General features: G+C 48.3%; 1 protein-coding gene across 1 annotated transcript in view; it reads right to left on the bottom strand.

The window, feature by feature from the left end:
* The window catches only part of LOC136184715 (uncharacterized), a 47,841-nt gene that overhangs the window by 27,531 nt on the left and 1,018 nt on the right, over positions 1-19,292 (bottom strand). Inside the window, exon 4 of the mRNA XM_065971653.1 lies at positions 1-19,292. This exon is cut by the window's left edge and continues 22,570 nt beyond it. Within this exon, the coding sequence (XP_065827725.1) occupies positions 1-19,292 (19,292 nt within the window).

Genomic DNA, 19,292 nt, shown 5'->3' with positions numbered 1-19,292 from the left:
ACGATCCAGCGTCTTGAGAACAGAGATTGCGCCCGTCGCACCGTCAATGTCGAAGTGGCCCAGTTGGTTTCCGCTTCGAATGGAATAGGCAACCAGTCCGTTCGTACCTGCGTCCCCGTCAACGGCCCGCACTGCAACGACAATTTCGCCAACGCTCGCATTTTCGCTTATCGCGTTGGCGTAGGATGGTGAAGTAAAGACGGGTGCTTCGTCATTTACGTCGGTCACTTCGACCATTAGAGTCAAGTCTCCGTGCAAGCTCGGTGAACCGACATCAAAAGCCCGCAAGGTAACAATGTATAAGGACTGATTTTCTCTGTCGATCGGTCTCGTAAGTAGGACGCGTCCTGTCGATGCATTAACGGAAAACACGTCACCATTGCTGATCACTTCGTATCGCAATTCTGCATTGGAGCCTGTGTCGCGATCAGTAGCGTGGATAGTTATCACTTCTGTCCCGGTGGGAGAACCTTCCGAAATCTTCACGTTCTGAAAATCTGGCGAAAAAGTAGGTTTGTTGTCGTTTATGTCAATAACTTGAATAAAAATGGAAGACGTAGCACTGCGAACGGGATTGCCGCCGTCGCGTGCTTCTACAATCAAGCTATAGTTCGTCTTGTCTTCGTAATCAAGAACAGAAATAGAAACGATTTTTCCGCTTTGACGATCAGCCGAAAATCGCGACGCAAAATTCCCACCAATAATTTGATAAGTAACTGTCGCATTTGCACCCGCATCAATGTCTTCAGCTGAAACGGTGACAACGTATTGTCCAAGTGAATTTCCTTCGGGTATCGATGCAGTGTACATCGACTCGTTGAACACTGGAGAGTGGTCGTTTACGTCAGTAACATGCACGCTTACATTAGCGCGATCAAAAAATACTCCGTCCGTTACGGTGACAAAGAAATGGTACAGAGACTCCTTTTCTCTGTCAAGTGGCCTAATCGTTTGCAATATTCCGGTAGATGGCCCAATCTGAAACGGAGCGCTTGAAACCGTAATTGCAAAAACAAGATTGGAATTCACGTCATCGTCGCTGGCAGTTAGAAGACCAAATGACGTCATATTGACCCCATTCTCGGCAACATCAAACGAAAAGAAATTCGACGTAAATTTCGGAGCGTTGTCATTCACCAGTTGAATGAATACATTCACTTTCAAAGAATTGCTCTCTAGATTTCCATCGTTGACAGAAATTGACAGCGAACGCCCTTCAGAAGCTGATGGCTCTTCTGCCAAATTGACGTAGTGAAGAGAGTTGAAAATCGCAGCAAAATTTTCCAAAGTCCCAAGATGATGAACGGTGTATCGAAATACTTCTAATTGCATTCCATTTTCTGACTTGTTCTCACGTGTAACACCGGGAACGGGGGGATGAAGCACAATTCTCTCCAACCAACCATCAAACGAATTTTCAATCGTTACAGTCAAAGTGCTGAGGAGGGTATTATCCACATCAGTTACGTTTACGCTATCGGCGTCGAAAAGACGAACAGATAAACCGGTACGATTAAAACCCTCCACGAATGTCCGGTTTGTCGCCGATTGATTTCCAGCTACAAGAACAGGAGCATCGTTCACAAGACGAACGGCTATGACGGCCAGAACTGTTGCACTAGTCGTGTTTCCATCCGAAATCGAAATCTCAACATTCCTGATATTTCCTGAGGGTTCCCTTTCACGATTTACGTACTCCAAGGCACGCAGCATAGAAATAAAGCGGCCAACCGGTGCCGGTCCTACAACACTCAGGTTTCCTGTCAGGGAATCATAGGTAACTGTAAAGTTGGAGGACGCTTTTGCAAGTCGCAGTGATTCCAACGACGAGTCGGATCGATTTTTGAGCACAGCATATAAAACGGAAAACGATTGCGAATCAACATCTACTATCGTTGCAGAAGGAGCCAACAGAACTGACGACGCGCCTTCCGTAAAAGTCACCATAGTATTGACTCCGGCAAGTGCTCCATTCAAATCAACAATAGGCGGATTATCTATGGCGGAAAACGTGACAAAAGCAGTTGCGATGCCACTTCTGCTCGACTCGTCGCTGGCAGTAAACTCTATACGACGTATTGTCGTGCTGCGCAGAGCATCCTGATTGACGTACTGAACGGACGCCAAAACGCTGACGTACGAGCTGACTCCTTCATTTCCCGTTAGAATAAGAGCCTGGCCTTGTATGTCTGCAGAGACGCTTGTGTTGCCGACGTCGACTCTTAGCCTTTCCATAGGAGATTCCGGGTTGGCGATAACAACTTGAGCCGAGCTAAGATTCGCGCTGTCTCGATCAGTCAAACTGAAGAACGGTGACGACGCCAAGTCCAATAAACTTCCAACTCTTTTGTAGGAGAGAACGACGTCATTTGAGGCACCCAATCGAAGAACAGGCGGATCGTCGACGCGAATGAGTGATATCAGAACCAAAGAAGGAGATGATATAAAAATCCCATCAGAAACAGTAATAGACACGGTACGCCTATTTGGTCGTGTCGGCTCGTCAGCCAGATTGATGTAGGTTATGAGGCGCAGATTCTTCAGTAAGTCATTGACCGGAAAACGGCCAGTTAGCTGAATGCTGTGATCTTTCTTTCCACTAACACCATTTTCCGTAGAGACGTTCAAACGTTCTAAGTCCCCATCCAACGGCTCAAGCAAGGTAATATTAGCCGACACAATCAGTGGCGGACCGTCTTTGTCTGTCAGTGTTGCGCCAACGCCAAAAATCGGAACAGGTGTGAGGTCACCTTCGGTAAAATTCACACTGGTGCTACGACCCAAATCCAAAACGGGAGGATTGTCATTTATCTGCGCCACGGTAACGTTAATGCGAGCCGCTTCACTTAAAAATAGTCCATCACTCACAACAATTTCAACAACTCGAGTCTCACTGCCCGGCTCATCCGCTGTGCTAAAGAACGACACCGTTCTCAGCACATCCGTATAGGCTTGCGTCGATGCAGGACCCGCTAACGTTAGTACCGCTCCGCTTCGCGTCACGTTGATTTGAGACCGAAGCGAATTATCAGCAGTCAATTGATCTGCGCCAAAAGATAAGCCACTGTCAATCAGTTTCACTTCAATAGTGGCAGATACAATCAACGAATTGTCCGCGTCTTGGACAACAATACCCGAACGAGCGGCAGCAACTAGAACAGGCGGTCCATCTTCAACATACTGAACAGAGGAGGGAAAGGGTATTTCAACTGCAGGCGCTTTGTCATTGACGTCTGTCACCTTCACCAGCACATCGACAAAGGAAGAAAATTTACCGTCGGTCGCCATAACGACGAGTGTGTAAATCGGCACATTCTCCCTATCAAGATTTCTATTTGTTTGCAGCTCACCAGAAAGAGGATTCAAGCTGAAAGTCTGATTCTCGTTTCCGCGCTCGAAGGCGTAGCGAATAAGCGCGTTAGCACCGGAGTCCGCATCCGCTGCACTCACTTGACCGACAAGACTTCCTGACGTTATATTTTCTCGAGGAGAGAAAATATACTGAAGCTCGGCGAATACGGGCGCATTGTCGTTAACGTCGCGCACGGTCACGTTTGCAGTCGATGTGGAAGTCAGGGACACCGCTCCTTCATCGCTGGCCTCGATGGATAGAAAATAAAACGGCGTAGATTCTCTGTCGAGTTTGCGACTGGAAACATATACGACTCCAGATGTCGAATTGATAGACAGGCGGCCGTCTTCGTCACCCGAAAGTATCAAGTATTTAAGAACGGCATTATTTCCTGAGTCAGCGTCTGTTGCAACGGCACGAAAAACGCTCGTAAAAGCGACTGCGTCTTCAAGAACTTCTGCTTTATAAGGACTTCCTACAAATGATGGATAATTGTCATTGACGTCAAGAACGGAAACACGAACAACGGTGACGTTAGTTCTCGTAGGATTTCCGCCGTCCGATGCCGAAATCGTTAAAGTGTAGTTCTTCACCACTTCAAAATCAAGCACATCGTGAACGGTAAGGTCGCCACTGAGTCGATTGATGTCAAAGGCGTTGTTCACGTTTCCGCCTGCAATTGAGTAAAGCAGCTCGCCATTCGCTCCATCATCGTCGTCGTGTGCTTTGATCGGGGATCCGACTAAAGTGCCAATTGTAGCATTCTCGTAAATTGCATAATTATAAGTCGTCCTTTCAAAAGCCGGAAAATTGTCATTGACATCCGTAATTGAAACGTTGACTTGGATGCGAGCCGACAGGGGCGGAACTCCGGCGTCTTCCGCTGCAACAGTCAATACATACGACGAGATTTTTTCGCGATCAAGAGTCTCATCTACGAAAATTTCTCCCGTTATTCGATTGATAGAAAATCCGTCATTTGGCAAACTCCGCACAATGCTGTAGCGAATTTCTCCCAGGGCGCCATCATCCGGATCAGTCGCAGAAACGTTCGTAACAGCTGTCCCAATTGCAGCTCCCTCCGAAACAATCGCATTCACACTCTTCTCTGCAAACTGAGGCGAATCGTTGACATCCACGACGTGAACAGTCACTGTTGCCAACCCAGACTGACGAGGAATACCGGCGTCTTCAGCAGTAACCGGAAAAGAAATGACTGCATCGCGAGACCGGTCTAGACTCTGCACCACAGTTAGTGACCCCGTCCGAGAGTCAAGAGAAAAGTATTGGCTGATGGACGTGGAAGAGTACGATAAAACGCTGTTCTGCCCAACATCAATATCAGTAGCGCTAATAGCGCCGACGACTGAGCCAAGAGAAACGTCTTCGGATACGTTAAGGCGATAGTGATTCGTTTCAAATATGGGGCTATTGTCGTTCACATCAGTCACGGTAACGACAACAATGGCACTGCCGGAAAGCGACGTAGGTCGACCGCCGTCAATTGCTGTAACTGTGAGACGATACGAGTCGACCAATTCGCGATCAAGCGACGACGAAACAGATAGTGACCCGTCGCTAGCGATATCAAAATCGTTACCACCGCCGCTGATATTGTAAGACACAATCATTCCATTGGACCCCGTGTCAGAATCGCTAGCAAGAAGATGAGCAATCTCGAATCCGATCATGACACCTTCGGAAACGTCGACTTCAATGTAGGGATTTAGGAAGACTGGTTCGTTGTCATTCACATCGCCAACAGTAATGTAGAGATTCGCGTATCCTGTCAAATTTCGGCCAGGAACCAATCGCGTCGCCGTGACGACGAGACTATAATTGGAAATTGTTTCTCGATCCAAGAGGTTTATCAATATGACGTCACCGGAGTTCCTATCAATTGAAAACGTTCCCCTACTGGATGAAATTCCGTATAGAATGCCTGAGTTGTCGATGGCCTCAATTTCGTCAGAAGAACTCGCTTGGATGGTTTCTATGGTGATTCCTAGAACGGCATTTTCGGGAACTGTAGCGGAATAGGATGATATCTCAAATTGGGGAATAGTGTCAACAATGTTCGTGACATTAACTTCAACACGAACTGTAGCGTTTCTTCCACCGCCGTCCTTAGCACGAACAGAGAAAGAAAAGGCCGTCACCATTTCATAGTCAAGAGAAGCGGTAGTCGCAATCAGGCCTGACATGGCATCAACGCTGAACGGAACTGTTACATTCCCTTCATCGACGAGAGAATACGAGATGCGGCCGTTCGAGCCAAAGTCCTCGTCAGAAGCCGACACCTGAATGACGCTCGAGCCAACCGCTGCTGTCTCATAGATTGAAGTCGCGTACAGTGGACGAGAAAATGCAGGATCGTGTTCGTTGACGTTCCCAATTTGAATGACAACTGCTGCCGTAGCAGACATAGACGGTACGCCGGAATCTGTGGCTGTCACTGTCAGGTTGTATGAGCTCACATTCTCATGGTCCAAAGCCTTAGACACTTGCAACAGTCCGGACTTTGAAATAACGAATCGGTTGCCTGTGTTTCCCGCTGTAATTTCGTAAGATTTAATTGCAGAATTGATGCCAAGGTCTTTTGTGTCGGTCGCTCTAACTTCGCCTACGGAATACTGAACAGGAGCATCCTCCGACACGACAAAATTATAAATCGCTGGTGTAAAGATCGGCGAATGGTCGTTGACATCGAGAACGACTATAGTCAGTTGTACTTCGGAAACAAGGCGATTGCGGTGGGTCGAGGCTTGAATTGATAAATTATAAAAGTTTATCGTCTCGCGATCTAACGTAGTTGATAGGCGAATTTCACCAGTAGAATCATTCACTCGAAACGTCCCGTCGTCCGGAATAATTTGGTAGCTGACAGCAAGGCTTTCGTTGCTTGTCGCGCGTATCGTTCCCACTAAAGAGCCAATTGATTCGTCTTCAGAAATAGAAAACTTGTAAAGAGATTTATCAAAAGACGGCGGTGTGTCAATGACGTTAATGACGTTGATCGACACTGTCGCCGACGCGGAAAGTGAGCTGTCTCGAGCCACGACCGTAATGCGATACGACTTCCGAGTTTCAAAATCAAGCCCTGTAGCCGTTGATATTTGACCCGAAGTTGAATCTATTCGAAAAGCTCCTTTTACGTTTCCTGCGGCGAGTTCATACTGAACAAGCCCATTCAGTCCAGAGTCAATATCTTCTGCGGATACAGCAACAACAGGGTGGCCCACAGTCGAATTTTCCAGTACAGAGGCCGAATAGATTGAACGTGTAAATTCTGGTGCATTGTCATTGACATCAGAAACCGTGACGACAACAGACGCTGTGCCACTCAGAGCTGGGATGCCTCCATCTGTTGCCACAACAGCAAAACGGATTACGTCGACAGCTTCTCTATCTAGAGAACGAGCTACAGTAAGAGTCCCGGTCGCGGAATCAAGTTTTAGCAACCCGGAAGAGCTGATGTTAGTCATAGAATATGACTCAATACGAGAATTATTCCCTGCATCTAGTAAATCTCGGGCAAGAAAAGCTGTAATTTGGGTGCCAATAGCAGCGCTTTCTGAAACGTTAAAAAGATAGCGATCTTTATCAAACTTCGGACTGTTGTCGTTCACGTCTGTAACAGTAACTTGCACCACGGCCTTTCCAATGTTTCCAGCTCCGTCGGCAGCAGTTATGGTAAAATTATACATTTCAATAGTTTCTCGGTCCAGGGATGCGTTCAAAGTCAGCTCTCCGTTTACAGAAATGAAAAACACGGTCGACGAAGACGATACTGCATAACGAATATCGCTCGCGTTTGAATCGAGATCAGTTGCACGCACACGCGCTAACGACGTCCCAACAAGAGCATTTTCCGCGACTTTGACGTCATATTGAGCTCGATCAAACTGGGGCACGTGGTCATCAACGTCAGTCACCGTAATTCTCACAACGATTGAACTGTTCATGGAAGGAGAGCCTTTATCCGCGGCGACAGCAATTATTTCGTATCTCGATGTTGTTTCATGATCTAAAGACTTTGCTACTGCAATAACGCCGGTTGATGCGTCGAGATTAAATGCATTGCCCACATTTCCGGATGTGAAAACATATCGAACCTCTCCATTTAAACCTGAATCCAGATCTTCAGCGGAAAGAGTGACGATAGTAAAACCGACTGGAACGTCTTCCCTTACAGCTTCACTGACAGACTGTCTTGTGAATTCCGGGCTATTGTCATTGACATCATCGACTTTAACGATAAGAGTAGTGACGTTTTGAAGAGGAAGTACTCCGCTGTCAGTCGCTTCAATTTTCAACACATAAGTCTCAATAATTTCTCTATCCAGAAGACCATTGACAGAAACTTCTCCTGAGCGGGAGTTGATAGCAAAAGCGTTTCCAATATTACCGCCAATAATCCGATACGTCAAAAGAGCATTACGTCCAGAATCTGCATCTGTTGCCGTAACTTTGGCCACGCTCGTTGACAAGGCACTATTCTCCAAAGCAGCGGCGCCATACGATGAGTTATCAAACTGAGGGACGTTATCATTTATATCAAGTACAGTTGCCGTAATAGTCACAGGAAAGACGGCCAAATTAAACGGAGACCGGCTGTCACGTGCTTGAACTGCAAAAACGTATCGACCAGTCAGCTCTCGGTCCAGCGTTCCATTCACCCGAACAATTCCACTCGAGCTGTTCACAGAGAATGGCACAACTGCAGAAATTTCGTACAGCGCAGGATCCCCGTCACCATCTTCGGCGGTTACGCGAACAAGAAAATCGCCAGACAGGGCGTCTTCACGAACTTGAATAGCGTAAGACGATTGCGTGAAAATTGGCAAATTATCATTGGCCAGTTGAATAGTCACGAAAGTTTGAGCTTTCATACTTGGAGCTGAGTGGCTGTCGTTGACGTAAATTTCAATTTTTCGCTGTTCGGATGAATTGGGTTCTTTAGCCGAGTTTTGGTACTTCAAGCTGGAAATGAGTGACTCATACGTCGTTGCAAGCTGCGGCGTAGAATACGTAAAAACGTAATCAAAATTCGTTTTCGTTAGTATCACGCCACCAACAGGATCCGAGAAGAGAATCTCTTCAGAAACGCCGTCCAACGAGTTGACTATCGAAACACTGAGAGACTCCAACCTAGAACTATCGGGATCTCGTACATCCACGCGACTGGGATCGGTAATAAACACAGATCCACCTCCTTCAAGGAAATCGGTAGCAAAACTACTGCCCGAAGCCGAAATATGAAGCTGAGGCGGATCATTTACCAGCTGAATGTTCACAAAAGCTGAAACGGGTAGACTTGTTGAAATGCCGTCACTAACGGTAAGAGAAACCGTTCGAAGGCGAGTTGATGGTTCATCTGCAGTATTGATATATTGCAGTGTTCTCAGTATCGATTCATACTGCAATAAGGTCGCCTGGCCGTCAATACTGAGCACCCCAGCCACAAAAGAGATTGCGAGTCCACCTACTTGAGACACATTCAGAGATTCTGAATTGTCGTCAAATACAGAAAGTCTTGCAGTTGCTTTTATTAGCGTGCTACTGTCAACGTCGCGGATTGCCATTTGCGAATCTGTGATTCTGAGTGGTGAACCTCCCTCGACAAAGGTGGCTGTGAAGGAGTCGGCTAGATTCGGACCGTCAATGTCAACTACAGGCGGATCATTCAGTGCTTTTACAGTCACGTAAGATCGCGCTGAAGATGTGGCTGACTGACTGTCACCGATGACAAATAACACTTCTCGTGTTGCCAGGGTAGGATTTACATCGAGATTCTCGTAGAATATTTCTGACAAAGCAGCTTTAAAGGTATTGATTTCTGCAGGTCCGGTAAAATTTATCGACGTCTCAGATGCGTCAACTTGTAGTTGAGAGGTTCCATTATAGAAAAGACGTTCATCGCCTATATCAAGGTTGTTGAGAAGCGATACAGTAGCGTGAAGGAGTCGAACATCATCAGGATCAGTAATACTGAATTGCACCTGTGAAACAAGTTGAACAGGAGGTCCTTTCTCAGTATACGTCACGTCAAAATCCGGATCATGTCCAAGATCAAGAAGGGGGGGATCATTGACGTATTGGATGGTGACAAAAGAACGGGCCGTTTGACTACGAAGTACCCCATCGCTTGCCACAAAAGTTACACTTCGACTCGACGGAAGAGAGGGCTCGTCAGCCACGTTCTCATATGTCACGCTAAGAAGCGCAAGCTCGAAGTCTCGAAACGACGCGGGACCAGTCAAAATCAGCCCACCATTCACAGAATCTCTAACAACTCTAACCGATCCCGTATTGACACCTGTCAATCTCTCCAGTGAACCGTCGCGAGCGTCTTCCAAGCGAATTTCAATGCGTTCCACTTCAGCTGCGCCTGCATCGGCGTCAGTGAGAACAGGGCGAGCGCTAGTAAGCCTCACTGGTTGTCCGCCTTCACGAAAAACAGTCGAAAAGTCGATCGAGGCGCTTCCATCAAGTGCGTCCAAATCAATAATGGGAGCAGTGTCTCGAACGGTGCTGATGACAATCTCAACGCTCGTCGAGGTCACGTACAGTCCATCCGAAACCGATACGGAAAGATTCCGTGGCGATAAATTCTCCGGTTCGTCTTCAGCGTTGTAAAACGTGAGCGTCCGCAAAAACGCCGTGTACGTCGCTGCCGACGCGCTCCCGGTTATTCTAAGCCTTTTTCCGGCGTCGTAACGAAACGTTTCCAAACGACTAGTAGTTGCCGTAAGCCACTCGCTGCAGCCGCTCAAACAAGCAATAACCGAACGAGAAAACGACGTAATCGACAAAAAAAGTCCGCTGATGCTTCCATGGAAGTGTAGTGAGGAAGATTGTGTTGCTCCGACAATGAGAGGAAGATTAGACGAATCGGCAACGACGTCCATAAAGTGTCGCAAAGGTGGCGAGTGCGTCACGAGCCCGCCGTCGGCTTCATAGTAAGAAATCAGTTCGGGGTTGATGCCGGGGGACCCGTCTACGTGTAGTTCAATGTTGGGGTAGACACATGTCAGGGCGACGTGATGCCACTGCGCATCGTCGGCGATGTCGCGTGCGCGAAACTGGACAGTCACGCGTGACTTCTGGCCCGTAACTCCAATTCGCTTGTAGTAGAATTTGACTGAATTAGTTGCCGGCTCAATTTCCAACGTGAAGTACTGACTGCCAGACTCGTTTCCACGCGTTAAGATACGCTGAAGTCGTCCAGATCGGAATCGGACCCAGAAAATAAGACTAAAAACGTTTGCTGCCGAATCGACGAGACTGCTTGGTCTTACAGTGGCGAACTGGTCCACACCGTTAAAAGCAAAAGCGCCATCAGAATCCGCATTCAGACCGCTATGAAATACGGACGAATTGAGTAGATCTAATCCATTGCCCCCGCACGAGGACATCTTCGCAAAAGGGCTGAGCGACGTTCGGCATTCCAAACCAATTGTAGGAGAAAACTGAATCGCCGAAGCTGCAGCCGTTTCTAGGGTAACATTCGCTTCCTTCAGATTGTGTTCACTGTCCTGATCGATGACTTGGACCCCGGCGAGAGGATGAATAGCCGCGCCACCCTCGACAAATCGGACGGACGATGTCTGCAGAATGATATGTGGCGCCTTGTCGTTGACATCAATCACATTGATAGTCACCACAGCACTGCCCTGTAGACTAGGGAAACCAGCGTCGGTTGCCACAGAAACAAGATCAATTGATGAGTTTTTGCTCGAGTCCAAACGAGCTATAGTGAATAGCTCTCCGGACAGCGGATCTATTCGAATCAAGTTATTAGTACGTTCCAGGCTGTAAGATACGCGACCGTTCAATCCACTGTCACGATCGGAAGCCGTAAGTGTTAAAAGACTTGTGCCAATCGGAACGTCTTCGAGAACAGCATCTACATATAAAGGAAGACTGAATTGCGGCGAATTGTCGTTAAAATCTAGGACTGCAATAAAGACTTTAGTCACTGCTGATAGCGTAGGAGCACCGCCGTCGCTAACTGTGACCGTGAGTTCGTAATTACGTACTGTTTCGTAGTCCAATTTCATAGCGACAGTGATATTACCGGTAGCGGAATCAATAGCGAACTTTTTTCCTCTGTTTCCGTCCGTTATGTTAAATAAAAGCATTCCATTGACACCAGAGTCTACGTCGGTTGCAATGATTCTGATAATTTCGCTGGAAGGTCGACGAGACTCTGTGACTGAAACGTTGTACGAAGCTTGACCAATGACAGGAGCATTATCGTTGACATCGAGGACTAAGACAGTAAAAGGAACAGCGCTGCTTCTCGGCTGAGATCCAGCGTCTGATGCGACTACGCTCAAGTCGTATCTTGTGTCCTTTTCGAAATCAAGTTCGCGGATAAGAGTAACAATACCCGAGATTCCATCTATAGCAAAATTAGACGATGCCGACGCAAAAGAGTACGACACGTTTCCGTTCGACCCAACGTCTTTGTCAGTAGCAGAAAATACGGCAATCGCCTTTCCCGTAGAATAGTCCTCTGGCAAAGAAACAGTCCGCACGGGGATCAAAAACACGGGGCTATTATCGTTAGCGTCGCTAACAGCAACGCGAACGCGAGCAGAACCCGTCAGCGGCGGGAAACCTTCATCGACGGCCTCCACAACAAAATTGTACGTGTCTTTCGCTTCTCTGTCGAGCACGCGTCCCAATTTGATCTGTCCAGTTTTCGCGTTTATAACGAAGTCAGAGCTGGCATTGCTCAGAGAGTAAAGAAACACGGCATTGCTGCCTGCGTCAGCGTCAACGGCGTTCACCAAAGTAACGTCGGCGCCCACTGGTGCTGCTTCCGATATCGTCGCAAGATAATTGGAAAGCGAAAACGTAGGTGGCGAATCGTTCACGTCATCGACGAAAATCGTTATAGATGAATTCGTACTGAGGCTCGGCACGCCCAGGTCAAAGGCTTCAGCGACTAGATCATAGCGAGATGTAGTTTCTCTGTCGAGAGATCTCGCTGTTCGCAATTCGCCTGACTGCTCGTCTATTTCTAAATCCGAGGTCGCCGTGACGAGTCGGTAGTGCACTCGTCCGTTCGCGTTGTCATCTTTATCGGTTGCCGCAAGCGTGAGAATAGAGAATCCGACCGATGCGGCTTCAGAAACACGTTCAGTGTAACGCGATTTCGTGAAGATGGGAGCGTTGTCATTAGCATCCAATACATTGACAATGACGTCGACAGAAGCTTGCATAGACACCGGCAGGCCGCGATCCCTCGCGGTAACTTTTACAACATACTGCGGAGTCATCTCTTTATCCAAAGTCCCTGTCACAGTAAGCGTACCAGAACTGCGACCAATTCCGAATAGTCCATCGGGATTTGTGGCGAGAGAGAAAAGAACTTCGCTGTTACTCCCGGAATCTTTATCGGTCGCAGAAAGGCGACCCAACGATGCCGATAGAGCAGGACCTTCGCTTATACTAAATGTGTACGACGCTTTGTCAAAGATAGGTGAATTGTCATTAACGTCTTTGATGGTAATGAATACTGGTACAACGGCAGAGAGAGCGGGTGAAGCTCCGCTATTTGAAGCTTGAATGCGGATGAGAACACTCGATGCTCGCCCAGGAGCGTCTCGATCGATGGTAGCATTCGTAACGATTTTTCCCGACTGAGGATCGATGGAAAATTCGTTGTTCGCGTCGCCGCTCAATTTCGAATATTCGACACGACCGTCGCTTCCGTATAGGCCGCTACTTGAGTCCAAATCACTTGCCGTGACAAGTCCAACGTCTGTTCCGACTGAGACTTCTTCGTTGACGGCGAAATCGTAACGGGGAGATCCGAAAACAGGAGCGTTGTCGTTTTTTAAAACGATCGAAACCGTGGCAATTTGAGTTGCGCTGTAATCGATTCCGTCAGATATTCGAATATTTACTGTCCGCGGAGTTCCGGCTGTTGGTTCACCTGCTTTGTTTCGGTACCGTAGACTCTTGACAAGATCTCGGAACACGGAGAGAGGCTGAGGAGACGAATAGGATAACACGTAATCAACCGTTGCACCGTCAGAAGACCGAGTCTCCTGAACGCTTAGCCCGGCCACGGAAGATGCTACGAGAACAGACTCGTGTTCGCTATCGACGGCATTGGTGAGAGAGCAAACCAATGACTGAAGAGTGGCATTGTCATTGTCTTCGACAGTTACACTGGATGTCTCAACTAATAACACGGGGCTTCCTTCTTCGATGAAGGTGACCGGATACGGCTGCGAAGAGGCAATAATCAGCAGCGGCGGATCGTTAACGGCGACAATGTTCACTGTCGCAGTTGCCGTGTTTCCGTAGTCCACACCGTCGCTGACGACAACTGTGACAAGGAGTACATTGGAAATGAGTTCTCGGCGAGAATTAAAATAAACGAGGCTCCGCAGAAGACCAGTGTAATCGGCCAGCGTCGCAGATCCTTTCGCTTCTAACAGACCCAACGTGCTATTATAGCTAATGGCTATAGAAGCAGGGGGCGTAGAGTTAAATCGGATCCCTTCTGTCTTTTCCGGCAGCAAACTCATTTCCACACGTGCCGAAGCAAGATGCGCATTGTCCACGTCTTTTACAGTGAGCCGCTGGCTTACAATTGACACTGCGGCAACACTATCTTCACGAAACTCGGTCACGTAATCGTCTCCTGATTCTGGCCCATTCAGATCAAGAATAGGCGGGTTGTTTATTGTTGTGAAAGCCACGTAACTCGTCGCAACGACGCTGTCGGATAATCCGTCAGAAACAACGAACGTGACAATGCGCCTGCTATCAGACGGTTTTTGAAGATTGTTGTCATACTCAACGCTCTTTAGCACAGTAGCAAAATTCTCTACGGTGTCCGGACCTTGAAATACAATGCTATTTCCTAACGTCGACGCTTTCACAAGAGTTCCTGCGACAGAATACGTAAGGAATTCTCCATTACCGTCCGGCCTGTTAGTCATGGTAACGACAGCATTCAAAAGCGTGGCGTTATCTCTGTCAAAAAGCCGAAAACTTTCTGATCGGACCAGTGAAACCGAGCCAGCGGATTCCACAAAAGAAACCAACGTATTGATATTTCCGCCCAGGTCCAAAAACGGCGGATCGTTGACCAATAGCACGGACAATGTACTCCAAGCCAACTGACTTCTCAAAAGACCATCATTCGCCTCAAAGGTAATGTCTCTTTCGAGAGGAGAAGGTTCATCAGCAGTGTTTTCGTATCTGATTGATTCAATCATGTCATTAAAATCCTGAAAAGTCGCTGGGCCCTGCAGAACTATTTCGTGGCCGTCGTTTCTCGTGATAACTTGTATTGAAGATTTTAGGCCAGTAGCCGTCAAAAACTCCTCATGTTTGTCTGGGAAATTGAGAAGACGCACAGTAACATTCGCAACATCAACAGCACCGCTATCCCCGTCGGAAACGTTCGTTAATTGACTTGCTACTGAAACAGGCGGGCCTCCTTCCACAAAGACGGTCGAAAAATTCATTTCGTTTCCGTTCAAGTTCACGACAGGACGATTATCATTGACGAGATGCATGACAATGAACGCTCTGCCGACACTGCTCGTAAATCGTCCGTCTGAAGCGGAGAACTCTACAACGCGTGTCGAGCTCGACGGCTCGTCTTCTGTATTGCCAAACTGAATATTCTGAAGAATTGACTGAAATGTAGCCGACGAAGCAAAACCGGTCACAATAAGAACACGACCGTCATTTTGTAAGTCCAAATTTATCCCGGGCGGCAAAGCCGTAGTAAGTGACAGAGAGTCAGGGTAAGGAGAGAGTGAGCCACTCTCTAAGGTAATTCGTGCCTGGGCTGAACGAAGAGGAAACGAATCAAGATCCCTAAGAAGAAGTCCTGGCGCAACGGTAATGGTCCCGGCCTGACCCTCCGTAAAACTTCCATTGGAAAGACCAGAAATCATCGGAGCATTGTCATTCACGTCAGAAACGCTCACTATGACACGAGTTGTCGACGAGAGCGACGGCGTTCCTCCGTCACGAGCCGAGACGCTGAGCCGATAAAGGGAAACAGTTTCTCTATCCAATGATTTAGCTACAGTGAGCTCCGACGTCACGACGTCAATTCGGAACGCCCCTTGCGTGTTCCCACTGACGATGCTGTAGAACACTTCTCCATTTGTGCCAACGTCTGGATCTGTTGCCGAGACGCTTACCGGAACGACGGTTCCCAAAGCGGTGCTTTCTGACACTGCGGACGAGTACAGAGATCTGGTAAATTTCGGCGCGTTGTCGTTCGTGTCTGTGACAGAGACGACAACAGACGCTGTCGCTGACTTGGGTGGCAATCCACCGTCAGACGCAATAATGTCGAAGGAGTAAACGGACTGTTTTTCTCTGTCTAGGCTTCCAGATACTTCCAGAATGCCCCCGCTAAGCCGAAAAGGTAACGAGGACGACGAAAGTTTGTAAACAACGCTACCATAGGATCCAGAGTCGGCATCTGTTGCTTGAATAGGAAGAACCGGCGTTCCCGCTGAGGAATTTTCTGCTACGGATGCATCATACGACGCTTTGGTGAACTGCGGGCTGTTGTCATTAACGTCAATAACGGTCACAACTAAATCGGCAGAACTGCTGCGCTTGAATACAGCTAACGAATTCGTCGCCGTGATAGTAAGACGATACGACGAAATGCTCTCTCTATCCAGCAAAATCAGCGTGGTCACTTCTCCCGTCGTCGCGTTTATAGTGAAAGCCGACGTCGCGGTGGAAATTGAATAGGATACAAAAGCATTATTCCCTGAATCTGCATCACTTGCAAACATGGTAAAGACCGAAGCTCCGGCCGACTCATCTTCTAGAATATCTGCCGCAAAAACAGGCGAGGAGAATTGAGGATCGTTGTCGTTTACATCAGTCACAAATACGAGAATATCCGCTGTTGATGACATAGGGGGACTTCCGCCATCGAGTGCTTCTACGCCAATAAAGTAGGAGTCTATTGCTTCGTAGTCAAGTGAAGAGGCAAGAGTTAATGTCCCGTCGGCAGAATTCAAAGCAAATTTTCCCTCTGAGTTTCCTGACAAAATTTTGTAAGTAACATTTCCATTCTGACCGGAATCTTGATCAACGGCAAGCACTTCAATAACGACACTTCCTACAGATAAGTCTTCAGGGACGTTAACTCTGTTCATGCTTGCATTAAACGTCGGCACGTTATCATTCACGTCAACTACATCAATGAGAATCTCCGCTGTGGCGGAGAGCTGGGGAAAGCCGCCGTCGGCTGCTTGAACCAATAACCGATAGAAGGATTTCCTTTCAAAATCGAGTGGTGCTGCCGTCATTAGAAGTCCTGCTGGTGACAAAATGAATTCTGCTACAGCTCCGCCGATGAAGCTATACCGTATCTGACCGTTAGTTCCGGAATCTGGATCAGACGCTGATAACTGCAGTAAATGATGTGAAATCGGTACCGATTCATTGACGCGAACTTGATACGGAAGTTTAGACAAAAACGTTGGCGCGTGATCGTTGCTATCCGTCACCGTAACATTGAAATCTAGAGATGCCGAGAGAGGACTGACTCGATTTCCATCGGTTGCAACAATTGTAAGAAAATACTTGGAAGTCATTTCGAAGTCGAGGCTAGACGCAATGGATACAACACCGCTTCGTGCGTCGATTGTAAACGCACCTCTGCTACCACTAAGAGAGTACGTTATGAGACCGTTCGTGCCTGCGTCAAGATCCGTTGCTTTTGCTTGTGTTACGTTAGTTCCCACAGGAAACGCTTCACTGACAACTGCAGTTGGGGGAGAAGGCTTCTCAAACTGCGGAGAATTGTCGTTCACATCCGTTACTTGAACAAATAACGACGCCGTGCTAGTAAGCTGAACAGAAGAAGGCGTGGCATCATCACGTGCAATAATAGTAACGTTGTAGTGATCGACTTGTTCTCTGTCCAAGGACGATGAAAGCGTGACGACTCCACTGAAGGAGTTGACGTGAAAAACTTGAAATGAATCCAGAAGAGACACACGAATTTGTCCATTCCGCCCAGAGTCCCTGTCTGAAACTGACACTTGGGAAATTCTGTACCCGATTGAAACGCTTTCTGCTACCGTAGCTGAATACTGGGAGTCCGGATGAAAAACGGGTGGGTTGTCATTGACGTCAATTACGTTGATGCGTAGTTGAACCGTAGCCAAATCACTAACGACCGGATTGATTCCAACGTCTCTGACCGTCACGTCCAGCAGATACGTAGACGTCGTCTCTCGATCCAAACTTCTCGTCAGATCGAGATAACCCGTCGACGAATTAATTGAAAAGTGGTTATTTGATGAGATAGAATATTCAAGTGCTCTTGGAAGAGTTCTCCGATCTTGAACTAAGACGCTAGCAACAGTCACACCGACTTTCACATCCTCGTCGAGGTTGATTTGAATTTGAGGTCCGGCAGAAAAATGCAGACACGCTCCGAGGCAGGGTTGGCACATAGCCGCTAATCCCGGATACTTGTCGGCCGGGCAATTCTCCACGCACACGCCGTTGTCGTCGAAATGCAAGCAACTACGACACGAATCAGCACCGGGACCGGTGCACCCGTCCGATGAGCACTGCGGGTTGCAAGGTTGACATCCGTTCGCGTTCGCCAAGTCGAAGAAGCTCGTAGCGCATGCGTCGCACTTTCGACCGACAACGTTCGCCTTACATCGGCACTGGCCCGTTTTCGCGTCACATCCAATCGATCGGTCAACCGTCCCGTCAGAATTACAGTCGCAGCGACGACAGCCGGACGGATCGTCGGCAGATAAATTGTAATGCCCCTCTAGGCATGCGTCGCACGCACGACCAGTCACGAGGAGCTTGCACGTGCACTGTCCGGAATCAGCGCCGGCAGGCATATCATCTCGACGGCAATCGCCGGCGTCGACGACACCAGCGCTATGGCACTGGCACGCAACGCACGAGTCCTCGAGGGATTTTCCCATCAGACGATAATAGAAAGAACTGCAGTGCTCGCAATTCACGCCAGACGTATTATCGCGGCAATATTCGCATCGCCCTCCGCCGATTGTCCCATCGTACGTGCACGAATCCGCGTGGCCGTGGCATTCGCATTCAGCGCACGGCGTCTCGGGGGCCCACGGACGATCGTTGTAAAGCGGACGACACATCTCACAGTTCTCGCCCGCCGTGTCGTGCTGACAGTCGCACTTGCCGCCACTAACACACGCGTCCGCGTGACCGTTGCACACGCACTCGCGCCCGGAAATTGTCACACTGTCAACCGCGTAGTGACGTCGTTGGTAAAGCGTACTAAAGTAGCCGAACATGCGGACGCGCACATATCGAGCGCGAACCTGCGCTTGCATCTTTTCGTCGTCGAGATAGCTCGTCGCGTTGGGACGAGTTGCAAGGAGATACGTAAAGACGACGCCGCCGGTTCGACTCGACAACGTGTATGCATTCAAGCAGTTGACACCCGTCGACGTTTTCAGCGCTCCGTCGTTGGGAAGACCGAATGACCCGGGGCAATCGTTGGAAAAGTATTGCAAAGCCGTCCACGTCGATCCGTTGATAGATTTCTCATAGACGACAGCTTTTGGAACAACTGAGACGAAATTCAAGTCTATGTAAAGAACCTCGCGCAAACTTCCCAAGTTGACTGTCAAGGTGACAGATGAATTGTCGTCATTGCTGTTCTCGGATTGCCACCACGTCGTCGAATCGTCATCGACAGCGTAGGCGGGAACGTGGCTGTCGGCGTTGATGCGACGCACGGTGTTGCCGCCTGTCAATGCGACGCATTGTTTAGCGTCATTTGTTAGGGTAGGATTCGACGGAGGGCATCGGCATTCCGGAGATATTCGGAGTGGGGTAGGTGGGAATCCAGCCAACTCAGAGACGTCTCTTTCCATTAGAGCAGCGTAATAGATTCTCAGGGAGTGAATGGATC

This window comes from Oscarella lobularis, chromosome 3 (assembly GCF_947507565.1).
Source record: "Oscarella lobularis chromosome 3, ooOscLobu1.1, whole genome shotgun sequence".
NCBI classification, from domain to species: domain Eukaryota; kingdom Metazoa; phylum Porifera; class Homoscleromorpha; order Homosclerophorida; family Oscarellidae; genus Oscarella; species Oscarella lobularis.
Note: the sequence above shows the minus strand (reverse complement) of the source record. Positions and strands in the feature narration are given on the sequence as shown.